Genomic DNA, 22105 nt, shown 5'->3' on the forward strand with positions numbered 1-22105 from the left:
AAGCACTGAGACCATCTCTTTTGAAAGATCATACAGCAAATGCATGCAGTAACATTCACATTTAGTCTGATGTTACTCTTATTTACCCCAACTGTGAAATGGCTTCAGGAAATGTTTCTGTTTGGCTTTTCCTTTTGCATATTAGAAGCAATTCTCATGACTGCAAAATCAAATAACTGCTCTGTCCAAGTCTTGTTTCTCTTTAACCCCCAGCTAACTTCTCACATCATCACTGCTACCTACAGCGAAGACAGCCGGAACATCTATTGGCTAATACCTCATACAATCTACCCACAGTGTGGCACATTACATTCCTGTAAGATTCTTTCAGTACAGAAGAAAAAGCAGAAGGCAGCATACGGCAGGAAAAGAATGACTCAGTGACAGGAATTCATGCAGGATAGATTGAATTTAAGCTGGGCTGCTGAAGGAGAGGAACTGGTGCCACTGATGCTATTGCTGAACATAGAACAGTTGGTAACACCTGTGCAAAACAGGGACAGACCCTCTTCTGGGCAATCAGTATGGATTTTAGATCTGTCAACAGCAGCATCCAAAAAATTTAGATCCCAAAATATGAGGAAAGTAGGCAAGTGAGGCCTCCTCTGAAAAGAAAACAAGAAAAGGGAAACAGTAGTTCATTCAATAGCAGGATTCAAGTCAGGCACACGCATTTAGTGGCAATAAGAGAAGACTGCAGGAAGGACACAAGAGGGACTGAATTAAGGAATTTAGGCAGGGCAGTTTGGTTTAACTGTCATTTAAACTTGTGTGTAAACAGTCATGAATGGTTAGGTGGTTACAAGATAGACAGCAGAAACCAAAAACACCCTCTTTTTTTTCTTAACAGAGAACCAGTAACTTATCACATAGGTCAGTTATATGTGGATCTTTGAAGGTAGTTTGATGGTTCTATTTCTTTCTCTCTCCACTGCTACATATGAGAAAGTTTAGAGGTTGCGGCACTCAAGGATATCTAAACTAAAAACCAAAGCAAAACCATGAGAAACTAGAGTTGCTGAGCAGCCATCAATAAAAATACTGTTCTGGTCTTGATCGAATTTTAAATGAAAAAGGACACTGCGTTACATATAGCACACTACTGAGAAGTTTACAAAGTTAAGAGGCTGTTGTTTCTTAAACTAATATTAGAGCCTTGGCTTTGCTTCCTTTTATCCAGGGTGTTGAGGCCTCACATTTAGAGCTGGTAGAAGCTATTTGGACATACGTACTACAAGTTTTTATTTTATGTAGGTTTCATAATCTTATTTGTGTAACACAAGTATTATTGAATCAAAGACCTGAGGGAATTAATGCATTCTTTTATACTTTAAAGAAAAAAGTCTACAACCCACAGACTCTCAATACTTACCAGTCTCCCAAAGAGATGTTTCTAAGCTTTAATCTTCTGAGACAATGAATACTTTCCATCCCAACTGATGACAAAATTAGGCACTAACTACATATGAAGTGGCTAGCAAAAAATCATCAACATGTCAAAACTTAAAGCTTCTAAGGGAACAACTTATTAAGTACCCATCTAGCTCCAAACAGAAATTTCAAGCTGAGAAAATCTTCTAAACCCAACACATATACTGTATCTATAACTCCTCATTAACAATTTATATATCACTTTTCTTGTATCTGCTCCTACCCCATCCACATAATTCTTAGAAAATATCTTAGCATATCCAAATCCCCAACATACCATTATTTTCTTCCAAGAAGAGTCATTCTCTCCGTATTTATAAGAAATCTGTGCCTAATGTATATCGCCTTCATCACTGAGTAAGCAGTTAGTATTTTGCTCCTCTCTCCACAGCGGATATCTAATAAAAGTGAATCAAAGGGATTCTGACATACATGGCTCCTCTTACATGTCAGTAGTACATTCCCCAAGGTTTAAATATCTAGTCTTACATTTTTGTGTCTTTTTCAAATAGAAATATTCTCTTTTAGCAAGGTTAAATGTTGAAGGAATGAGTTCTATTTTCTGATATGCACATGTCCCTCTTCACCCTGAAAAAGCTCAAGAACATTTTATAAAAACTTTGGGATTAGCATGGCACTAATACTATAAAAATATTTACTTCTTACTGCTAATACTTGCTGTTGTCTGCCTGTTTCACTGAAATGCCACCATACTGTCTGTATCCACACCTGGATGTTACAACTCATATCTGCACTGGCCATATGTTTGGTCATGATACATACTTTAAATATATAGGATTCTGGGACTACATGTCTCATCCTTTTAGGGAAGGTGGTCTCAGCTTGGACAATTACATACCTGTTTGCAATAGTAGGAAGTTACCAGATCCATAGTGCACTTGACAGTCATGGAGGTTCAAAAGGCATGAAATAACTTCTCACTAATTCTTTAATTATGGAAGGATTTATGGAAAAAAGTGATGCATGCATTTGTAAAACAAATTTGGTGTTGTGAACTTGAAGTAAGTTCATTCACAGGAGAAAGTACCTCTCTAGTGGCACGTGGACCCTTCTGAATTATATTTACAGTTTCATAAATGGGAAGTCCATCTGCTGCCAAGGTATTTTCGTTGCACTGAGTGGAACTGTCTTGTCTTTCCTGATTATAAGCCACCCAGGGCTGACTTCCGTTGACCTGGCTGATGGGAGCTGTTGTGATTTCCTCCAGCAAGAAAGAGACAGTTTAGCTGCCCAGGGAGCATGTTCAGAATAGCCATGTAACATACTTTGGATGCTTGAAAACATGGAGGCATTGCTTGGCTGTTTAATTTCACACAAGTGACAAGGGTTATCTGTTTTTGTCTGTCTGTGGGAGGATTACGGGGAGTCCTTTGTGGCAGAATGTGCTGGTGGCATTGAGAGGTGCGGTCTGGTAACAGTCAGCAATGCACCTCTCCTCTCCTTTAAGAGGGTGCAGAGTCTGTTAAAACAGGCCTAAGAGGCTGTGCTGCAAGACAGAGTTGAAAAATAAAAACAGCCTCCAGAAATATAATAAATTCTTAGTAAGGTTGTCATGGTTTAACCCCAGCCAGCAACCAAGCACCACGCAGCCGCTCACTCACCTCCCTCACACTGGAATGGGGGAGAGAATCAGAAGGGTAAAAGTGAGAAAACTCTGGGGCTGAGATGAAGACAGTTTAATAGGTAAAGGAAAAGCTGTGCACACAAGCAAAGCAAAACAAGAAATTCATTCACTGCTTCCCATTGGCAGGCAGGTGTTCAGCCATCTCCAGGAAAGCAAGGCTCCATCACACGTAACTTGGGAAGACAAACGCCATCACTCTGAACATACCCCCTTCCTTCTTCTTCCCCTAGCTTTATATGCTGAGCATGACATCATACGGTCTGGAATATCCCTTGAGTCAGTTGGGGTCAGCTGTCCTGGCTGTGTCCCCTCCGAATTCCTTGTGTCCCCCCAGTCTCCTTGCTGGTGGGGTGGGGTGAGAAGCAGAAAAGGCCTTGACTCTGTGTAAGCACTGCTGAGCAGTAAAAAAAACATCTCGGCATTATCAACACTGTTTCCAGCACAAATCCAAAACATAGCCCCATACCAGCTACTATAAAGAAAATCACCTCTATGCCACCCAAAACCAGCACAAAGGTATCTTTCAAAAAATCAAATAGTACAGCATCTCAGTGTCTGCACTTTTTCCTCAGGCAGGCATGGGGTGAAAGGCAATGGGTACAAGGGTGATAGTCTGTTATTTCACAGATTTACAAAGGGAGCAAAGGAAACTGTGTCCTCCCTTGAGGTTCTGAATTTTTTTCCTGCTCAGACAGGAAAGCTGCAATAAGCATTGGATTCAAAAGGGAGCTATAGTTAAATATATGTTTGGAGTTGAGATGTGGAAAGAAATTTGCAGCCCCCTGCTTCAGATCAGTTATGGTTAGGATTGGGGTAGGGAGCTGAGGGCCTTCAAAGCTGGAATTAAACTAGGGTCCTACTCGTTGTGGGAGACAGATGAGAGCTGGGGCCACCATGAGCTATTATGCAACACTTATTGGGAACGGAGAGGGAACTCACTTGTTTTGTCATCCCCTGTTTGGAAGGGTGTGAGTCCTTCCCTATCGAAATCCTTAAGCCCTCCTGTAAAGTCACACTGAAGCGTAGTCTATGGAAGTAATGCAGCTTCAGTCCTTGCAATGATGCTCTTGTTCACTGCAGGAGTGATACCAGCCACCAGAGTGGATACAGCAGCAGAAACAAACATGTCCTTCTTTTGTTACGCTCTGTGTCACATGAAATCATCTTCCTCCCAGCTGTGCTCAGAAAGGGTAGAGGTGTGCTGGTGGGAGGCCAGCAGCTGCAGATGTGCTGTGCTTCTCCCAGGAGGTGGCACCTCAGTGGCATGGATGGGAAAACAGCCGTCCCGTGCCCACATTCCTCCTACCTTCAGGTGCTGCTTCTGGGAGGTCTGAAAGGAACATGGTCACAGCTTGGCTAAATTAGCATAAGGTTTATGTGACATACTTCTCTGTCTAGGGGAGCTGCTGTTCTGTGAGGAATCATTAACCTTTGGGAATGAGATACTAGAACTGTCAGGCTTATGGCTGTTGCATTCTGATTTCCTGCTGTATCTGAAAATATCTAGGCCTAACAAGGGGAAAGCTGCATAATTAGTGATGCCTGTGACCATCTTGTGCTGGATTTTAAAAATCCAATTAAGAAGGGTGTCGTGGTTTAACCCCAGCCGGTACCTAAGCACCACACAGCTGCTCACTCCCTCCTTCCTCCCAGTAGGATGGGGGAGAGAATTGGGAAAAAAAAAGTAAAACTTGTGGGTTGAGATAAGAACAGTTTAGTAGAAGAGAAAGGAAGAAACTAATAATGATAACAGTAGCGATAATAATATTACAGTAATAATAATAAAAGGATTGGAATATACAAAACAAGCGATGCGCCATGCAATTGCTCACCACCTGCCGACCAATGCCCAGTTAGTTCCCGAGCAGCGATCCCTCCTAGGCCAACTGCCCTCCCCAGTTCCTATACTAGATGTGACATCACATGATCTGGAACACCCCTTTGGCCAGTTTGGGTGAGCTGTCCTGCCTGTGTCCCCTCCCAACTTCTTGTGCCCCTCCAGCCTTCTTGCTGGCTGGGCATGAGAAGCTGAAAAATCCTTGACTTAGTCTAAACGCTACTGAGCAACAACTGAAAACATCCATGTGTTATCAACATTCTTCTCATACTGAACCCAAAACATAACACTATACCAGCTACTAGGAAGAAAATTAACTCTATCCCAGCCAAAACCAGGACAAAGGGAAAGAAAATTTTTTAGATCTTTTCAGTTTTTCAGTTTTTAAATATGTATCTCTATATGTTTGCTTGTGTCTCAATAGTTTAACACACCTCATGTCCCACAGAACTGAAAAAATAGCCCTTTGTGAACAGTTGATAAGTTAATTCATGTAACTCATGGTGTATATAACTTGCATACAAAGCTTTGCATTACTAGAAATTGTCCAAACTGTCAAAGCTGTAATACAGAAGTTGAAAAATCTTGTTACATGCTTATGAGTTGTCCAAGGAAAGATAGATACACAGTTTGGATTCCTATTTAAATTTGATCATGCCTCCTTCTGAGTGATTCCTGAGGAAGATTGTTATTGCCTCAGTTTCGCAATTCCTCAAGGAACTGAATCCCAGAACCCAACTGTTATCAGACTTTACTTGTTTTGATTATGGTCCATTTATCTTCTGCAAAACAGAGAGGAAATTTTGCTTCTTTAATGATTTTTGCAAGGAAATCTGTAATATTTGAAACTGAGGAAAGGGGAAGAAAGCATCCAAAAATCTATATATGGAATTTGTTCAGGCTTTAGTCCAAAAAACCAAAAGTCATCAGGTACATTAGCACAAGTAAGGATGGTAAGTTTGAATAATGTTCTCTGAAGAATATCAGAGTTCATTTCGTTTCAATTCACTTTAGTATTAGTCTGTTTTGTTTTACATTGATGGTTGCCTCAGTTGAATTGGAGAAAAAAAAGTGAGACAATGATTAGAGTTGTCATAGTGATAGATGAAGTATGAAAGCCTAAACAGAACAGAAAAAAACTAGAGATAATGAGCTCCATGCCACAAAGAATGGTTGGAATAGCCTTTTGGGGAAAGATTCCTAGGCAAGTCTGTCTGTCTCATATTTCTTGACAATTGTCATGACTTTTTGTTTTGTTTTATTTTTCATGACAGATACATATTTTGCTCCATGTGGCTTGTTGAACTCAGAAGAGGACCCTCTCTTGTAAGTGAATATGTAGAATCCTATAACCATTTTTTTCTTTAAAAAAAATCTGTATTTCCTCAGTCCCCAGTTTCTTTTCCTGCTCCTTGGTTAATATACTATATGTGTGTTGATTGTTGCTTATTACTGAAATACATAGCTTTGGTACTCTGATGTTCTGCATTGTAATATTTAAAACTTTGGGGAGAGAGGGCAACATGTCTGTTTAAACATGTTTAAAGAGTATGTGGGAGTCTGCATGTTCTGTGCAAAAGTAATGGGATAGCATTCCAATCTCCTTTACTGTTAAAGGTGTCTAATCTGATAGGAAAAAACTTTTTTCTATCTTTCTCTAAGCTTACATATAATGCAATCAGAGTTAATTTAGCACCGTATCTTGGTTGTTTACCCATTCCATTAGCACAAGACCTGCTTTTGGTCCTCTCCCATGTGTTTTTTTGTATTGGAGCCAGGTGAAGAATGTTCCAAAGCAAGAGATTACCATGAAAATGCAAATTCAGTAAAAACTTAAGCTTTCAAGATGCCTTCTTCTTCACACATGGCTGAAAGAAAGAGTGCTAAGTGTTGAGAACTTCATTGGTATTTCAGTGGTGACTTTTTTTTTTACCAGTTCCCTTTGCAGCCACAAGTTACAGAGTCTTATGTAGTATGACCTTATGATCTTAAGACCAAGTAGTTGCAAATGTCTTCTGCTTACTTTCTCTAAGTTGTGACACTAAGGGCCTGTTTTTTTCCAAATACTTAGTATTATTAAAAGATTCAGAAACACCGAATAACTGTAGTAACTAGAAACACTCAACAAGCATGAGATAACCTTTGAGCTATTTAGTGTAAACAGCCTGAGCAGTATCACACTGGTTTCAGAGCAGGGTTAGAATGCAGCTCTCCAGGCTGACCAGACACTGATACACCATAATGAAGCCAGCTGAAAGTGAATTATATTCCATTATAATTCACCAGTCAGTCATCTGGTATTATCTTCAATCCAGAGACGTGGGATTCTGGTCTGATCTAAAGAATGATTTATGCAATAGCAACTGTAGAGCACAGCTGGCAATTTTTCATCTTGCCCTTGATGTCTTTAAGAAGGTAATTGGTAGTGTAGGAGTTAGGAGTCCTGGATGTTGATTCTGGCTCACCCATACATGTCTGATATGTAAGAGGCTTTGATCAAAGTGGCTACATTCTCCCTCAACAGTTTGCTTTCCAGGTCAATCTCTGAGGTCTTAGGGGCAGGGTCCATTTCTTATATTGAGCATGTGGAGCACCAGTGCTCTTCATCGGCTATACTTACGTGCTAGAACAATGACAGCAAAACAGTATCAGAAAATGACAGTAACAACAATATCAGAAAATCCAGTGCAGGCTTTATGGACAAGTGAAGTAGCTTTATTATAGCACTGGCATTTTCTTTTTCGGGAATCCAACCCATCTGATTTTCAGGCCTATGTTTCATTACCTCTTGTCATAGAAGTGAAAAAGAAAATGTCTTAAGACCTTACTGTGAAAGCCCTTCCTTCTCCTCCACATATAAATAGATACATCAACGATATATGAATACCTTTACAGTGCAGAGTTTTGAAAACTCTAATCCTCAAAGAGTGCAAGGAGATCTGTTCTATTTTTCCATTCAATGCCAATATCTGGCTACCTCTGTTTTATTTTCTAGCAAACAGGATCTGAGGATGTTTCATCAGCTCACTCAAGCTACGCACAATTTTCCTTCCCCATATTTCTATGTCATTGCTCCATCACACAAACTTGACTGTCCAGATTGTCCAGCCACTTCAGCATTTTCTTCAGATGTCATTTACAGCAATTTGCAAATCATGTTCTTTGCTCTGGTGTGTGGCAAAAGCTGGTATGCTTCTCAGCGTTATCTGCAGCTATGGGCCAGCACATGATGCTAGCAGGAGCTGATAAAAAGCACAAGCACTCAATTTTGGAAAGTATTGCTCTCCAGCTGCTCTTGTCTACCATTTCATGTCAGAAATTATCAGAAACAAATTAGAGTCCCAGGGGTCTGTGGTAGATGCAGGGGTCTGTGGTGGACTATTTCAGACCTCTAATTTACAGGGCTTTGAATCGCCTTTGTGGATGTGCATTGGCTGTATAGGAAACTTAGTATCTTAGGTTTGGTCCACAAACACAGTCAGTTAAATATCTCAATAACTAAAGCAGATCGTATGAATATCCACTTAGGCTATAACAAGCCAAGCTGGATGGCAGAAAATACCCCCAAATTGTCTGCTGGATTTTCTGACATCATGATGAAACATCAGAGTTTGGCTTTGTTTTCTCAGTTTGATCTTTGCTTTCTCATTTTGATCTTTCTCAGTCAAGACACATTCAGGGCAAGATGACCTGTTGTGAGAATTCTTTTAGGTTGACTGTCCAGAGCCACAAGCCTTCGAGCTATGAGAAACTTTTACAATCTTACCTTGCTCATTTGCATTCCTACTGCCTAATTGCTGGGACCTGGTTTCCAGATAAACAGAATTCATGATAGTGGTGGCTTTAGTCTGTCTCCTAGGATGGACAGAAGAATTTTCTGCCAACGTCCTCCATTTATCTCTCTCATTCAATACCTTTCTTAGCTTGTCTCTTTTAACAGGAAACAACTCCAGCTGATGAGCAGCAACATTCCATACTGGCAGACTTTATGCTGCCACTGATTTATCTTTAGTTGCAGTACCAGCCTACATCCTCATGCTTTATACATGTCCTAATCCAAAAGATAATAGTCAGAGCCATCTGACTAGCCTCTGTCACCAGCCCATGCACACAGCCCTTAAGTCTTGCTGTTCTTGTGCCAAAGGTCATGAGCACTTGTGGTTCTAACCAACAGTTTCTTATTACCTTAATAAAGATTTACAATTTATGTCTTTACGAGCAACATATTTAATTAATGCTGGAGGTACTAATGTGAGCAGTCTAGCTAAAGAAGAAACTAAAAATGTATTGAAAGTATCTGAATAGTCTGGTGACCCAATGGAGGATTTTTATTGCAATCCTTTTCTAGTCAGCTGTTTTACCTGTAACTTCAAGACATGGCAACTTCACTAAACTCTGGTAGTTTTTTAGAAGATATTTCAATGGTAGGTAATGTCCCTATCTTTGGCCAGAGAAAAATAGAAAAAAACTCTAATGCCAGTTTACTTCAGTATTTTCATAATATATGCCACCATTCTAGTGTTCTCCATCATTTAGTCACAGAAGTTCATGCTGGGTTGAAAGAGAGTGGGAAGATAACCATATAAACCACTAAAAAAGTCAACATGACTTTGTGTTAGAATTACAAGAATCTCCAGCCTCTTTATTTCATAGAGAAGAGAAGAGAAGAGAAGAGAAGAGAAGAGAAGAGAAGAGAAGAGAAGAGAAGAGAGAAGAGAAGAGAAGAGAAAAAAAGCCATCTGTACCTAATCCCTTATTAGTGTTTCAGTTGGCCTGCAGGATTCTTGAGTACATGGCTTAGCTGAATGCATGGAGTCTTCTCCACGCATGGGAGAAGAATCATGGGAAAAGAAAGAAGGCAGCATGGTCAATATGTGTTTCACTACAGATTTTTTTCAGCTAACAGATGCGTCCTTAGGAATCGGCAAAGATTATATTGTTCTGGTTTGTGCACTAAAGTAAGCCTGAGACAATAATGAGGAGAAGGAATGGACAAGTCCTCTCCAGCTTCCTGCTTTAAAATCTTCCCTGAGCTTTTTTCTCCTGAAGGTTTCCTCTCATTTTTTCCTAAGATTTGTAGTATTTGTTACATTTCACCTTTAACTTCCCTTGTGATAATGTGTTTTGCCTTCCATAAAAATAATCCTCTTCGACTTGAATTCCATTGCTTCTCAGCATTTGATATATTCATCTCCAGTATTGTCTATCTACCTTCTGTCTTCCCTTTCCCTTTTCGGGGTCAAGGTAGGGGCTAATGGAAAGGAAGAGATGAACACAAGAGATCTTATGGGATGTTAAACTCTAGTCTATATGTGTTGATCTCTCGTAGATTCCTGTATCATGTTAAAACATTGTTCATTGGTTCTGTTTGATATTCACCTATCTGCCCATGGTGCTGCCACTGCCACCATCTGAAAATGCTTGAACATGACAACTTTCATCATCTGTGATTTGTTGCATCCATTCTTCACTGATGTAGAAGGAAGGTCTGCTTTCCAAAGCAACCATGAGTGTAAATTACATTTGAAAATGTGCCATTCTGATAACTTGCTTCAACAGTTGGGACAGTCTCATGAAGTAATTATTTTAAACATATCCATCAGAACATAGTTCATAGTAACATAAACTTCCCACAATCAGAAAATGTTAATGATGGAGGGACTAAATAAAGAAATATATGTGATAGAAACCTGGTTACTGTCTGTTGAGGCTCTCTTTTTTCAACTATGAAATGAACATTTGGTTTCATGGAAATGGCCTTTATTAACTAAGTCTTTGTGAACAGAGTGCAAAGATGAAGAATGTAAATGTGATCTGTTCTGCCAGCTTTTCTGGAATAACATCAGTAAGTTGGCATTGTAGGGAACTACAATGCTTGCTCTTAATGAACTGTGTTTTTTCTGTTTCCTGAAGAACATGGCCCCTGGAGATGAGCCCCTCCACCACTTCTCCCTACCCACACCATACATAAAGTCTGAGTTTATTGAGAGAAATACACCAAGCAGTAACACAGTCTGGGAGGTACCATGAAGAAAGTGGCCACAGTCCTCGCTCTAGGAGCTTTATGTTCCTCACATATTTGTGTGATCTGGCATTCAGAGCAGTAGTCAGTCCTTTGACATGTGAAGATGCTAATTAATCCTGCCTTCAGTTACAAAGAGAAGGGGGCTATGCAGAAACTCTTCATCCATCTTCATTAGTCTCAATGTTTAAGCTTCCGATTTTATCCTGCCACTTGGCTAAGACTGTTGTTCTAAACTGATAACCTCAATAGAATGTCAAAGTGAGTATCTTCTGCTTATGCATCACCTAGAAAACAACATGCCCATTTCCTCCTTTCTGAAAGAAGGGAGTTAAAGCCAAGGTCACAGGTAGCCTCCCATCAGTTTCAGTGGCCTTTGAATGATCCAGAGTGTTGAGCAGGTTTTTGATGTAGTAAGAGCACCACTGTCCTTTAGAAAGGAGTCTGAAGGAGTCTTTATTCCTCCACAGTGAGGAATAAACACCACTCAATCCCAAAACCAGTCCCTAGGCTCCTGTTCTGCTATCTGTGGTTTCATGGGACACACCAGTGACTGGGAAAAGCATATATTATTATATAATATATATCAAAAATCCATCTGGCCAAGATTTATATAACGTTCAGCAGCTACTGCTATCCAAGACAGGATCATGGCAGGGCCATGCTAACAATTTCAAAGTAAAGATGATGGTGTTCCAGTGCTCACAGCTGTGTCCTGGCACTGTTTAATTCCTTGGTAAAAAAGTAGCCTGTGAAAGACTCTTTCTTTGATTGGTAATCAGCATCACAAAGTCCAACAGCCTCTTCTCCTCTACAGGGAATGAGGGTGATGTTCTCACCTCCGCCAGGAGAAAGAGCACACACTAACATTGTGGCCCAACAAATCCTCTTGGTCCTTCCGTTACAGAATGCAGCCTGCCTGATGCTACAGCGACATTTAGCCAGCAGTGGAATGGCTAGGCTTTTTGCTGTCTTGCCTTCAAAGGCAAGGACATGAGCTTCTTTCCTCATTTTCCATTCTTTTGAAGTACAAGTCTTACTCTAGCCCAACTACAGTACCAAACAGAAGTGATACTCCAGTTCCAAAATTTTCTTCATGTGTAAGCCCAGTAAAGTCAGTCATTCATAAGTTTTAATTCTGGGAAAATGCATTCCGTTAACTGACTATTCAAGTGTAAAAGACATAAACTATCTTAATAATGAAGATAATAAGGTTGTAAGAGCAGAACAGAAATTTCTTCAGGTCTGAAAGCTGCCAATTTATCAGACTGAAGAAAATCATTAATGATCACATTTAAATGACAGGATTTAACAGAGACACTGCTATGAAGCTTACACAGTCTTACAATTTACCAGAGTTGTTTCATTTGAAGGAAAAGAAAAGCCACATTGTAGGGTAAATTACAGTAACATGGGGCCATCTAGTGGAAGACAACTTTTGTCTTCCAGGCTTTGTTTCTTTTGCCTCTGGCCCTAGCTCCTGCTCTACGATTATTTTCTGTAACTTGTGAAATCTCATTTGTGAATAATGGATGCAATAAACTTATTCTCTAGAAAGGTCACCACGGACAAAAAAAAAAGTCAACGTTTATTTTAATAAACATGCAGACTAAGTAGCTAAACAACATACATGAATCAAAATGGTGCAAAGTTAGCAGAAAAATGAGCATTTAAAATTTAGCTACAAAACTGGAAGAGTCAAAGCCCTGCCTAGGAAAGCTGAAGCCTTTGGAAAAAAAAAAAGTATCTGTAAAAGTTTCTGGGTAAATGAAAGAAAACACTTCACCAACAAGGAAAACGGAGGCAATGCCTGCACTGACTTGTGTCCACTAAGATCAGGTGGCATTGTCAGAAGATTTGAACTTAAACCATGGAGACAAATATATAATGAAGGGCTCGTGTGAAAACCAACTTGCTACAGAAATGGGAATGCTCCTGAGAATCCCGAGGAAGTGCTTTGCAGGGAGGACAGAAGTGTCAATCCCAATACTCTGGAGCAGAGAGAAGCAGCAAATGACAGAGCACAGCTGAAAAGCCTACTTTGTGCCTTGTTCACCATCATCAGAACAGGCAGGATGAATGAAATTAAGAGATTGTGATACGGCAGTGTAAAGCTGTTCTCAGCACTCTTCTCTGTCATGCAGAATTCATTCAGCATACTCCTGCTTGCTTCATGTGTAAGGCACCTCTACTTCTCCTGCAAAGGAAAGGAAGGACATAGACATTGCAGACAGCAAGCATAACTTTATGCAGTAAAATCTGTCTGAAGTTCTCAGCTAACAACTTGCTAACAGAGAAGACACTGTAAACATTTGAAGCAGACAAGAAGACATTGATCTGTAAAAAATTTTCTTTTCAAAATTACGTATTTTACCCATAAAAAGCAAGGTATTTCTGGTACCACTTTTGGATTCTTATTCTTATGACCTGACTTGGGTCTAGATGCCTTGTTAGCCCCATGTTGCTCATTGGACTCTTCTCTTTACTGTCTGACTTCCACAGTTTCTGCTAGAATAGGAAGTTGCTCACACAAATATCAAGCTTATTTGTTTAGATCAATTGGACCTTATGGTGGGAGAAACAATTAGTCTATAAAGATTAAACAAAGAAGCAGAGGAGTAGCAACCCTGAGAAAAATGATAGCATTTAGGTGGAATGGAAATACCAGATAACTCAGCTAATCTCATATTTTCGTTTATTCAGGAGTAGTTATGTAGTATTGTACTTACAGGACTGCTTTGCAGAAAGAACATTTGTTGTTATATGTTTTCCCATCAGAGCCACAAAAAGGTTGATAGAGTCTTTCGCAGTAAATAGGTCTTCCTCTCTCTAACCTCTTGTATTCGCTGCAGTCTACCTGCAAATACAGTATCATTTTTATCTGAATCCCTCTTTCTCACATTCTCCATTCATCTACAGAAATAATGAATATATTAAATTTTTGGACGAGCCTGTCAGCTGCTCAAGAGCAGCACAGTCAATGGGGCTCCACCACCTATATTAGCTGAGCCTGAGCCTCAAAAAACAAGTGTCCCTTCTGGCAGAGATGTATGTGGTGCTACCCATGTCAGGTACTGAGCACCTTTAGGGACTTTGCTATTTATCTGAATAACATTAGCGTCACTGGAAAAAACATGGCCCATTTTCCATCTACAGAAAAGTTGAGTCTTAATATTTTTTTCTACCTGATTACAATTGTCAGTAAATTCAGGTGAAATTAGTTCTTAAAGATGTGAAGGGTTTCTGTCTCTTTATTGCACAAGTATCAGCTCTTGAAGCTTTTTACGCTGGTGAACGGATCTGCCCAGACAGAATTAAGTAAAGTCTTATTTAAGTATTAGCATAAAAAGAAATTGTTGAAAGGCTCTCATCTGATAGTGGGACTGTATTGATTACAGACTTATATATGAAAATGGGAGTACAAACTAATAGAAAAAATGACTGAAAGTGCTCCTGTCCTGGTTTTGGAGCTCAATCTTCTCTTGTCAAGTGAATGTCACTCCTGGTATTTGACAAGCAAGGAGTTCCTTGTGCAGTGCATATATTCTATTTAATGTGCTGTTTGTCATCCTCAAAAGCCTAGGGTTTGCTTGCCCAGGAAATCACCTGTCCTTATAGGTGCTGTTGTAACTAAAATTGGTGCAGCTCTTTTTGCTGCTAGTCTAGTGACAATTTGAAGCATATCAGTCTTTGGAGAGACATTATGACTGGAGCTTATCCTTTCTGAATATCTAGCCAAAATATGTATTATAAATGTATATATTTAAAACAGAACCTAGTCTTGCTGTTCTCTTGTTATGGCCTGGTTTTTTCCCCTTCATTCCAACTCTTAGTGAAGGACAGGAGTATTACTTCAGCCAAACCCTGGAATTTATTACAGATGATATGATTGGGTTTATGCTAGTCATTGCCCAGGGTCTGCAGGTGGGTGAAGTGAGGAGCTGTATGTGGTCAGCCCCTTCAGCAGCCCAGCCCCTGCTCTGTGGCTCAGCACAGAGAGGTCTCCACTGGCAAAAAGAGTCATTAGCCGATCACTCTTTTGGGTATTATGGGCTTGAATCCAGTGTCCCATTAAAAAAACCCAACATAAGGGATGTTAGTTTACCTAGGTTTTTCCTTCATTTGGTCCTTTCCCTCTCCTCCAAAGCCCTGGCTGCTCACACATGTCTCTCTGTGGCTGGAAAGCAGGAGGCAGCACACCTAGCCCCAATTGCAAAAGCAGGTCAGAGACCTGATATAGCTGACAGGTTTCCACAACATAACCCAGCAGAGGCAGTGGCACGGAAGGGAATCTCTGTAGCTTGTAACTTATAATTTTTAAACTTTTAAAACTTGTGAGAGTTTGGTTGCAACTTGTGAGAGGCAAGGGCCAGCTAATAAAAAAGCTAGAAACTAGATGAATTTGTCCCATATGTGTATGTGTAACAGCTGGCAAAATGGGAAAGACACTTAGTTTGGTACGGAGAGTGGAACATGCTCGTCCTGGAAAAGTATTTATGTCTTGGTGTAGTTTTAGGCATCAGAGGCTGTATATGTTGTGCTAGTATGGGACCAGCTGTGTGCGTGTGTGAATTTCCACTCCTAGCTACTGTCCACTGGACTGCAAAAGGGCTTGTCTCTGCTCATCCAAGTAAGGATTTTTATTGCTTGGTACCTCATTTCTTTCAGAGGTTAACCCCAGGATGGACACTCCAGCATAGTCAGGGAGAAATTAAAATCCCTAGGTACATGATTTGGGATCTGAAAGTCACCGAGAAAGCCTTATAGTGTCGTCACCAGGTAAATATAAAGAAAAAATAAAAAACCAACTTGATTTCTCTGACTTAAAATTTAGCCTTGCCCAATTTCTTGCCCAGAATGCATTACAGGTAAAAACATCTGGAAGTTGTCAGGGCAACTGTATGGAAACCACATATCTCAAACTCAGGGATTTCTCTCTGAAATCTCAATACTTTGGCAGCATTTAATTAATGTTTAATATGTTCTTTTCTGACTTCATGTTGCTACAAACTATATATTTTTATCCAGAAGTAAAGGATAAAATTTCTCACCTCATTCTCTTTGGCAGCATCTGTAGTAGAAACAGAATCACAAAAGATAAAATAAAAAACACTGTTGATAAACATTCAGTTTGTAACTGGCATGATTTCATTAGTACCACCCCTTCCAACAATACTAAATCTCTTACCTCCTTGAAAGTAAATACAGACATAGTTTTTCAGTGTTTAATAAGATACAGGTGTCAGAACCTATTTAACAAGTGGACCTTATTGTGTTATTGTGTTACCTTAGAAATGTGTGTTAGCAACTACAATAGCCTTTGTTGTGGGAGGGAATGGAGGCTATTGTTCGTTCCCCTTTTCACCAGAAAAAGATTGAAGACCCAGGAGCCAATATTATGTTCAATAGCTAGTCTGTTTAGGATGAACTAGTTGTTAAGCATGACTGGGTTTTAATTCCCAAGTTTATAAAAAGAAAATCGTATGTGGCTGTAGGCAAAACACACGGTCCTTTTACACTTTGATTTTCTGTCAATAATAAGGAAAATAGCTTCATTAAAATATTATACTAAATATATATAATAATGATAATGCAATTTGGATCATAATACCACTTTAAAAAGTGTTTTCCCTTGGCGGTTTGTATGGATTCTAAACTATTTGGCAGAAGGATTGGCTCCTATTTTGTACACAAATGGCATCTAATCTGGGAGCCCTGTTCTCAGGTGGGGCTTCAAAAAGCTCCTTCAAAACAATGATAATTACGCCTCCCAGAAAGTAATCAAGTAACATTGGCATGTCTCCATTATGGTGACACATTTGTTACTTTCTTTAGGAATGTATTTTGTTCTTCTCCTGTCCTGTAATTGTCATTCTGTGGCTTCCAAGGGATAAAAGTTATCAGGCAGAGGCTTCTGTATAGAAGGAGCAGGAAGAAAATCTATTATGATACAAAAGGCAGTACAGCTCTAGCAATTGTCTTTCTGACTCAGTGTAGCTTTTTTTGATCTTTAAAGCCATTAAGCTTACCACTGAAACTTCCTTTCATGGAGCTGTTTACATCTTCTCATCAAACAAAGTTGTCCAAGGTAAAGAAAACTAGCATAAATAATGTTCCATGTCAAGTTTCAGTCTATGTCACCCAAAATTTGACCGAGTTTTCATTATTCTGGAATCGGGTCAGATTTAACGCACTTCCGCAAAACATGTTATTTTTACTGTGGTAACCTTTTAGTAGCCACTATGTATTTGGGAGTGAATGCAAAAAAGATGCGACTCAGAAAGTATTGATCCATGAAATTTTAATGCAGACAAGATAAATTAGAAAGTTCAAAGGATTTGCTGGAATTCTTATGAAAGCAGTATTTATTTATTTTTCTGCAGTTAATGAAACACTGTTTGAAAGAACAGTTTCCATCAAAAGTGGCCATTTCACTGAAATGGACTTTTTTCATAATAATTTTGATTTTGAGACAATTTTCAAAATAAACTTTTCAGAGCTATTCAAAATGGAAAAAGATTATTTTGTTTCATAATTTTGGTTTTGTTTTAACTTTTTCATCATTTTGCTTCTTTAACATTCATAATGCTATTGAACTGCTATACTACTAGCAGAGAAGATTTGGACTGTCATCTTTCAGTTATTCTAAATGCACTTATTTTTCTATCATCTCTTCCTTTTTTTTATTGCAATGTTTTGTTAAAAAAACCAATTACCAAGTGAAGGCTCAAGAATTTCCTACCGGCTGCCTATTTTACCATAGAGCAACCTGCACCTCAAAGCTCTCTCCAGCCTGGCAAACTAACATGTGGCCTGTGCATAATCAGCTGTCTCCTGCTTGCTCAGTTTGTCAGGAGAAGGACCTCATCAGGTCCAAGCTCCCTGCTCAGATGTAGTAAAAACCTGCTTTAGTCCCGAAGCTTTACAGTTCACTTTTTAGTTACGGTGCAGAATACAGGTCTGATTCATGCCATCATCAAGGAATAGGTTTAATTTGCTCAAGTTGGCAACTGTAAAGCTGGTGCAGTATTGCTTGCTAAATAGTACACAAGCATAAAATTTCACTTGCTTTCTGCCACCCAAGTCCAGCAACCATTGCTTTACTATCCCAGTAGACTGAGAAGCTTGCAGTGTTTGAACATTAGAAATACAATATATCAGGAAGTAAAAAAGGTTACTCACTTGCTAAGCAAAGAACTGCCAGGGTGAAGAGCACAAAGGTGCCTGTTATCTTCATGGCAGACATGGGTTCTTGACTTGTTTCACAGCCAATCTGTGGTCTAAGTAGTGCAGTACACTTAGCTTAAATGTGTATTCATGTATCTGTGAGAGCAGATATATATATGCACGCACAAAGAGCAGGAATCCTGATGATGAAATCCCCCTTGTAGAGAAGGTAATTAGAAGAAGGTGTTGCCCATGGGTAGTATCAATAAGAATGTCTTCTGTACAACATGAAGGTCATAAGTACAGGACAAAGATGAGCGTCACAGCATGGATTGTGTTGATAAAGGAGATGTATTGTACTTTAGCTAATCCCCTTGCCTAATTAACTGTTTCATCTCCATTAGCAAGTTCAATGAGTGACTCAGTAAGGTGGTTACTTATTGCTGTTCTGCTATTGCCATATTGACCCTTAGAGCTGAACACAATTACTGGGGAAAGAAATAATTCTTACTGGGTGCATGCCAAAAGATTCATACCAGTAGAGCTGAAATGCTTAATTCCTATTCTCTTGAAATTTTGGAGACCCTTGTCGCTAGCTGTGGATAGAGGTGATGCTGGTTGCACTCAGCTTTCAGACTGCTCTGTGGTAGTAGTTGCTGCTTGGAAAAGTCTATGTTTCACATGAATATCCTCACCTTCATACACAACCCAGAAGATACCCCAGTCTTTCAGTGTTCTTCTTCCTTTAAAGTTCCACTAGTTTAGAGATCAGAAACAATGCTTTGTGACAGGAGCAAAGATACTGCATTGCACTGCCTAGCAAAGAGAAGTGATGAGTTCACAACCATTGTGCATCGTGCCGAGTTACTGTCTAGTTTGCTGTCATGGATATATGGAGAAGATCCTTCTGTCTGCCCATCTGCTCCTTTGTTGCTATTTCCAACCCAACAGGTATCATATCATGTGAGATTCTTTAAACAAATCCAACATACCAGTGTGTTAGTGATTTAATCAATAGGCATGATTTTTTGGCTTTTATTATACAGACCGGGGGTAGAATCATGATGGGAAACTCAGATCTGAGTCTTAATTTTCATAAAGTTCAAAGTAATGTGGAGTTTTGAGCCTATAGTTTTGTTTGAACCCATCCTTCCAGAACTGCCTTCTTTTTAGCAATTTACAATGCAGATGTGCAAATTGTCTAATCTGAAAGATCCCTGCACACCATTACAATTCACAGTATTTCAGTGATCACCTTCCCTACATTGCAAGGTAGCCTGGGGCTTTTTCCCCATGCAGGAGTTAGGGTCATATATGCTAATTTCACTAAGACAGAGGGACTGAAAGTTCTTACAGAAGAGGTTGTAATAGGTCAAGTAGACCTTGGGCCCCACTAACTCACCCCAAGAGGCATACAGATCACCTTGTCTTTAAAGAATGTAGGTTATGAATAAATGGTTAATTTCTCATCACTTAATGGGATAAAAAAATATAGATGCCATCAAATTCCAGTTCCAGGATAGGTAAAGATCTGGTTTGAGGTGGAGGCCTGTAGATTTTTTTTTTTTAAACGCCCTTACTTCAGTAATCACAAAAGACATGCTGTGATTTAAATTTGTGTTGGTCTGGATTCTGCTGCTTTGGGATGTCAGTGAAATTTTTGTTCTGGAAAGCCGAAAACTTCTCTGAAGAGCCTAGCATAGAGCATGCATAAACTCATGGAGAATATTTGGGACACGTTCATTGGTTGATGGACAATTACCAACACTAGGCAACAAGAGCAAAACCCAAAGCAATGCAGAGGGTACTCCTAGTCTGAATAGTTTTGAGCAAACAAGACTCTTGAGGATATCTTGAAACTATACAACTGCAGCTTGACAGAACATGTAGGTTCCTTGACACTGGTATGAGGAAATCTGCCACTTTAGTTACACTCTCTTGCCTAATATGGTGCTACATAGTGTACTGTCTGATGCAACCTCAGTATCCATCCCATCCCTCTAGCAGAAGAATATAAAGAATATAAACATATGTTTGCAGTCTTCTGTGTTGATGTAGGAAGATTTTCTGAGGACTAGTGTAGAAAGGAAGACAGGACTTTTAGAGGTTGGAGGGGGCTAATGAGGGAGGCAGATTTTGTATCAGATTTTTCTTAGCATTTGAAAATCAACTTGCTATTGAAAGGATTCCTAATGCTTATTCTATGGCCCATAGCAGGAAAGCCATGGTGTGAATGTTTTCTTTCTGGTAATGTTTAGGTGTTTTGATTAGGGCTTTTGAATCAAATGAAGATTCATTTTCTGAGCAGTGGACCTTAAGTTTTTTAGGGCTTTCCCAGACCACTCAGGTAGGAGGGATACAGTTCTGATGAGAAACTGTGACATATTGTAGGGTGTGCAAATAGCCACTTACTACAAGTGAGGCATAGCAGGGGTCAGCTGAAGTTCTGGAGTTCTTTGTATTTTGAAATATCAAAGCTGTCTTGAAGCTCTGAGAAGAAAACTGCCATACACAGAAAGCAATAATCTGTTTCACTTTCTGCTGTGAGGTAACACTCATATGCAGAATCTCAAAATGAAATTTGGTAAAAAGCAATGCCACAAAGCATTTTTTTGCAATTTAAAATGATATTGAAATACCTCTGTATCTATATGCCTAGCTTTAAGAATGGGCAGAATTCACATTAGTCAACTGGAGGAAATAGTCACTCGTTGACTGAAAAAATGGTTCATCTGAGGTGCCTTTCTGTCAAGACTTGCAGAGGCTTGTTGTTTGCCCTGGTAGTCTTCATACGGAGCTGGTCTGACAACCTGAGACTTGTCATCCTCAGGTAGGCTACAGGTTTGTTTAGGTCAGAGTGCTGTCTTCAAGAACATTCAGTGGCAGATTGAGAGGAAAGTAGAGTGGTTCTTCTCTCAGTGGACAAGCTGAACATGAGTCAATGGTTTGCCCCTATAGTGAACAGGTCCAGTTCTGCATACTGGGCTGTATTAGTAAGAATGTAATTATCAAGTCAAAACCATCATTGTTTCCCCCTGTTCAGCTCTTATGAGGCTGCATATGGTGTTCTGTGTACAGTTCTGGGCTCCCCAGCACAAGAAAGACACTGAAATACTGGATCAAATCCAGAGAAGGACCACCAAGATGTTTAGAGGTATGAGGCACATGTCATACCAGGAAAGATTGAGAGAAGTGGTTTGTTCAGTTTGAAGAAAGAAGGCAAAGTCTCATTGTTGTCTTCAGCTACTTTGTAGGGGCCTACAGAGAAGACAAGAACCAGACTCTTCTCAGAGGTGCACAGCAAAAGGAAGAGAGAGAATAGTGCAAATTGCAGCAAGAGAAATTCCAATTAGATGTGAGGAAAACAAATTTCACAATGAGAGTAGTCAAGCATTGGAACAAGTCGCCCAGAGCGATTATTGGAGGTACTAAAAAATTGATCTGTTCTAAACTGGCCATGGTCTGGTGGTGGGACAGGGATGTGGGGAACCAGGTGACGTGGTCCATTCCAACCTGAACTGATTCTGTGGTTCTCATAGGTGAATGACAACTGTTGCTGTCAGTCAGTTGCTATGGGACTTCGTAGCATATTGTATTTGTCCTTATGAGTTAACATTTCTAGACTTGACAAAGCAGACATGGACAATAGAGGAGCACATTGGATTGATTTTAGCTACTTGAAAAAAACGTTGTTTGTTGGAAAACAAGTGTTGAGATGTGTTTAATAATAGCTGCTTCCCAGCGTTGAATAACTAAGGCCTCTTTACCATAGCTAAAACTAATTCTGAAATTTATGGTAAATACTCTGTTTGGATTGAAAAATTATGAGTGAAATTTTGGCCTCATCAGTAAACTTGTATTGGTTTCCATTGAGCTGGGAGGTAGTGTTTGAATACATGTATGTTAACTGTGGGCCTCTGATAGTTTCCGACTTTTATCATTGTGTCTTGTCTTTCCCCAACTGCTTACCTCTCCCAGTTGTTATTTTGAAGAAGAAAAAGCA

The 22105-nt window shown here is 39.6% G+C and overlaps 1 protein-coding gene and 1 long non-coding RNA gene across 2 annotated transcripts in view; one reads left to right on the forward strand and one right to left on the reverse strand.

The window, feature by feature from the left end:
* Positions 1 to 22105, forward strand: part of LOC142044364 (uncharacterized) — a 52841-nt gene that overhangs the window by 1349 nt on the left and 29387 nt on the right. The window contains exon 2 of the long non-coding RNA XR_012654300.1: positions 6188 to 6239. This is a non-coding gene — a long non-coding RNA (uncharacterized LOC142044364). The remainder of the gene's footprint in view (positions 1 to 6187; positions 6240 to 22105) is intronic.
* LOC142044352 (ovomucoid-like) lies at positions 12495 to 18252 on the reverse strand. The gene is made up of 4 exons (XM_075056675.1): positions 18118 to 18252; positions 15987 to 16006; positions 13665 to 13792; positions 12495 to 13132 (listed from the first exon to the last, which is right to left on the reverse strand). Exons 1-4 carry the CDS (start codon positions 18179 to 18181, stop codon positions 13087 to 13089), a joined length of 258 nt encoding a protein of 85 aa, XP_074912776.1. The 5' UTR covers positions 18182 to 18252; the 3' UTR covers positions 12495 to 13086.

Source organism: Buteo buteo, chromosome 24 (assembly GCF_964188355.1).
Source record: "Buteo buteo chromosome 24, bButBut1.hap1.1, whole genome shotgun sequence".
Taxonomy (NCBI): domain Eukaryota; kingdom Metazoa; phylum Chordata; class Aves; order Accipitriformes; family Accipitridae; genus Buteo; species Buteo buteo.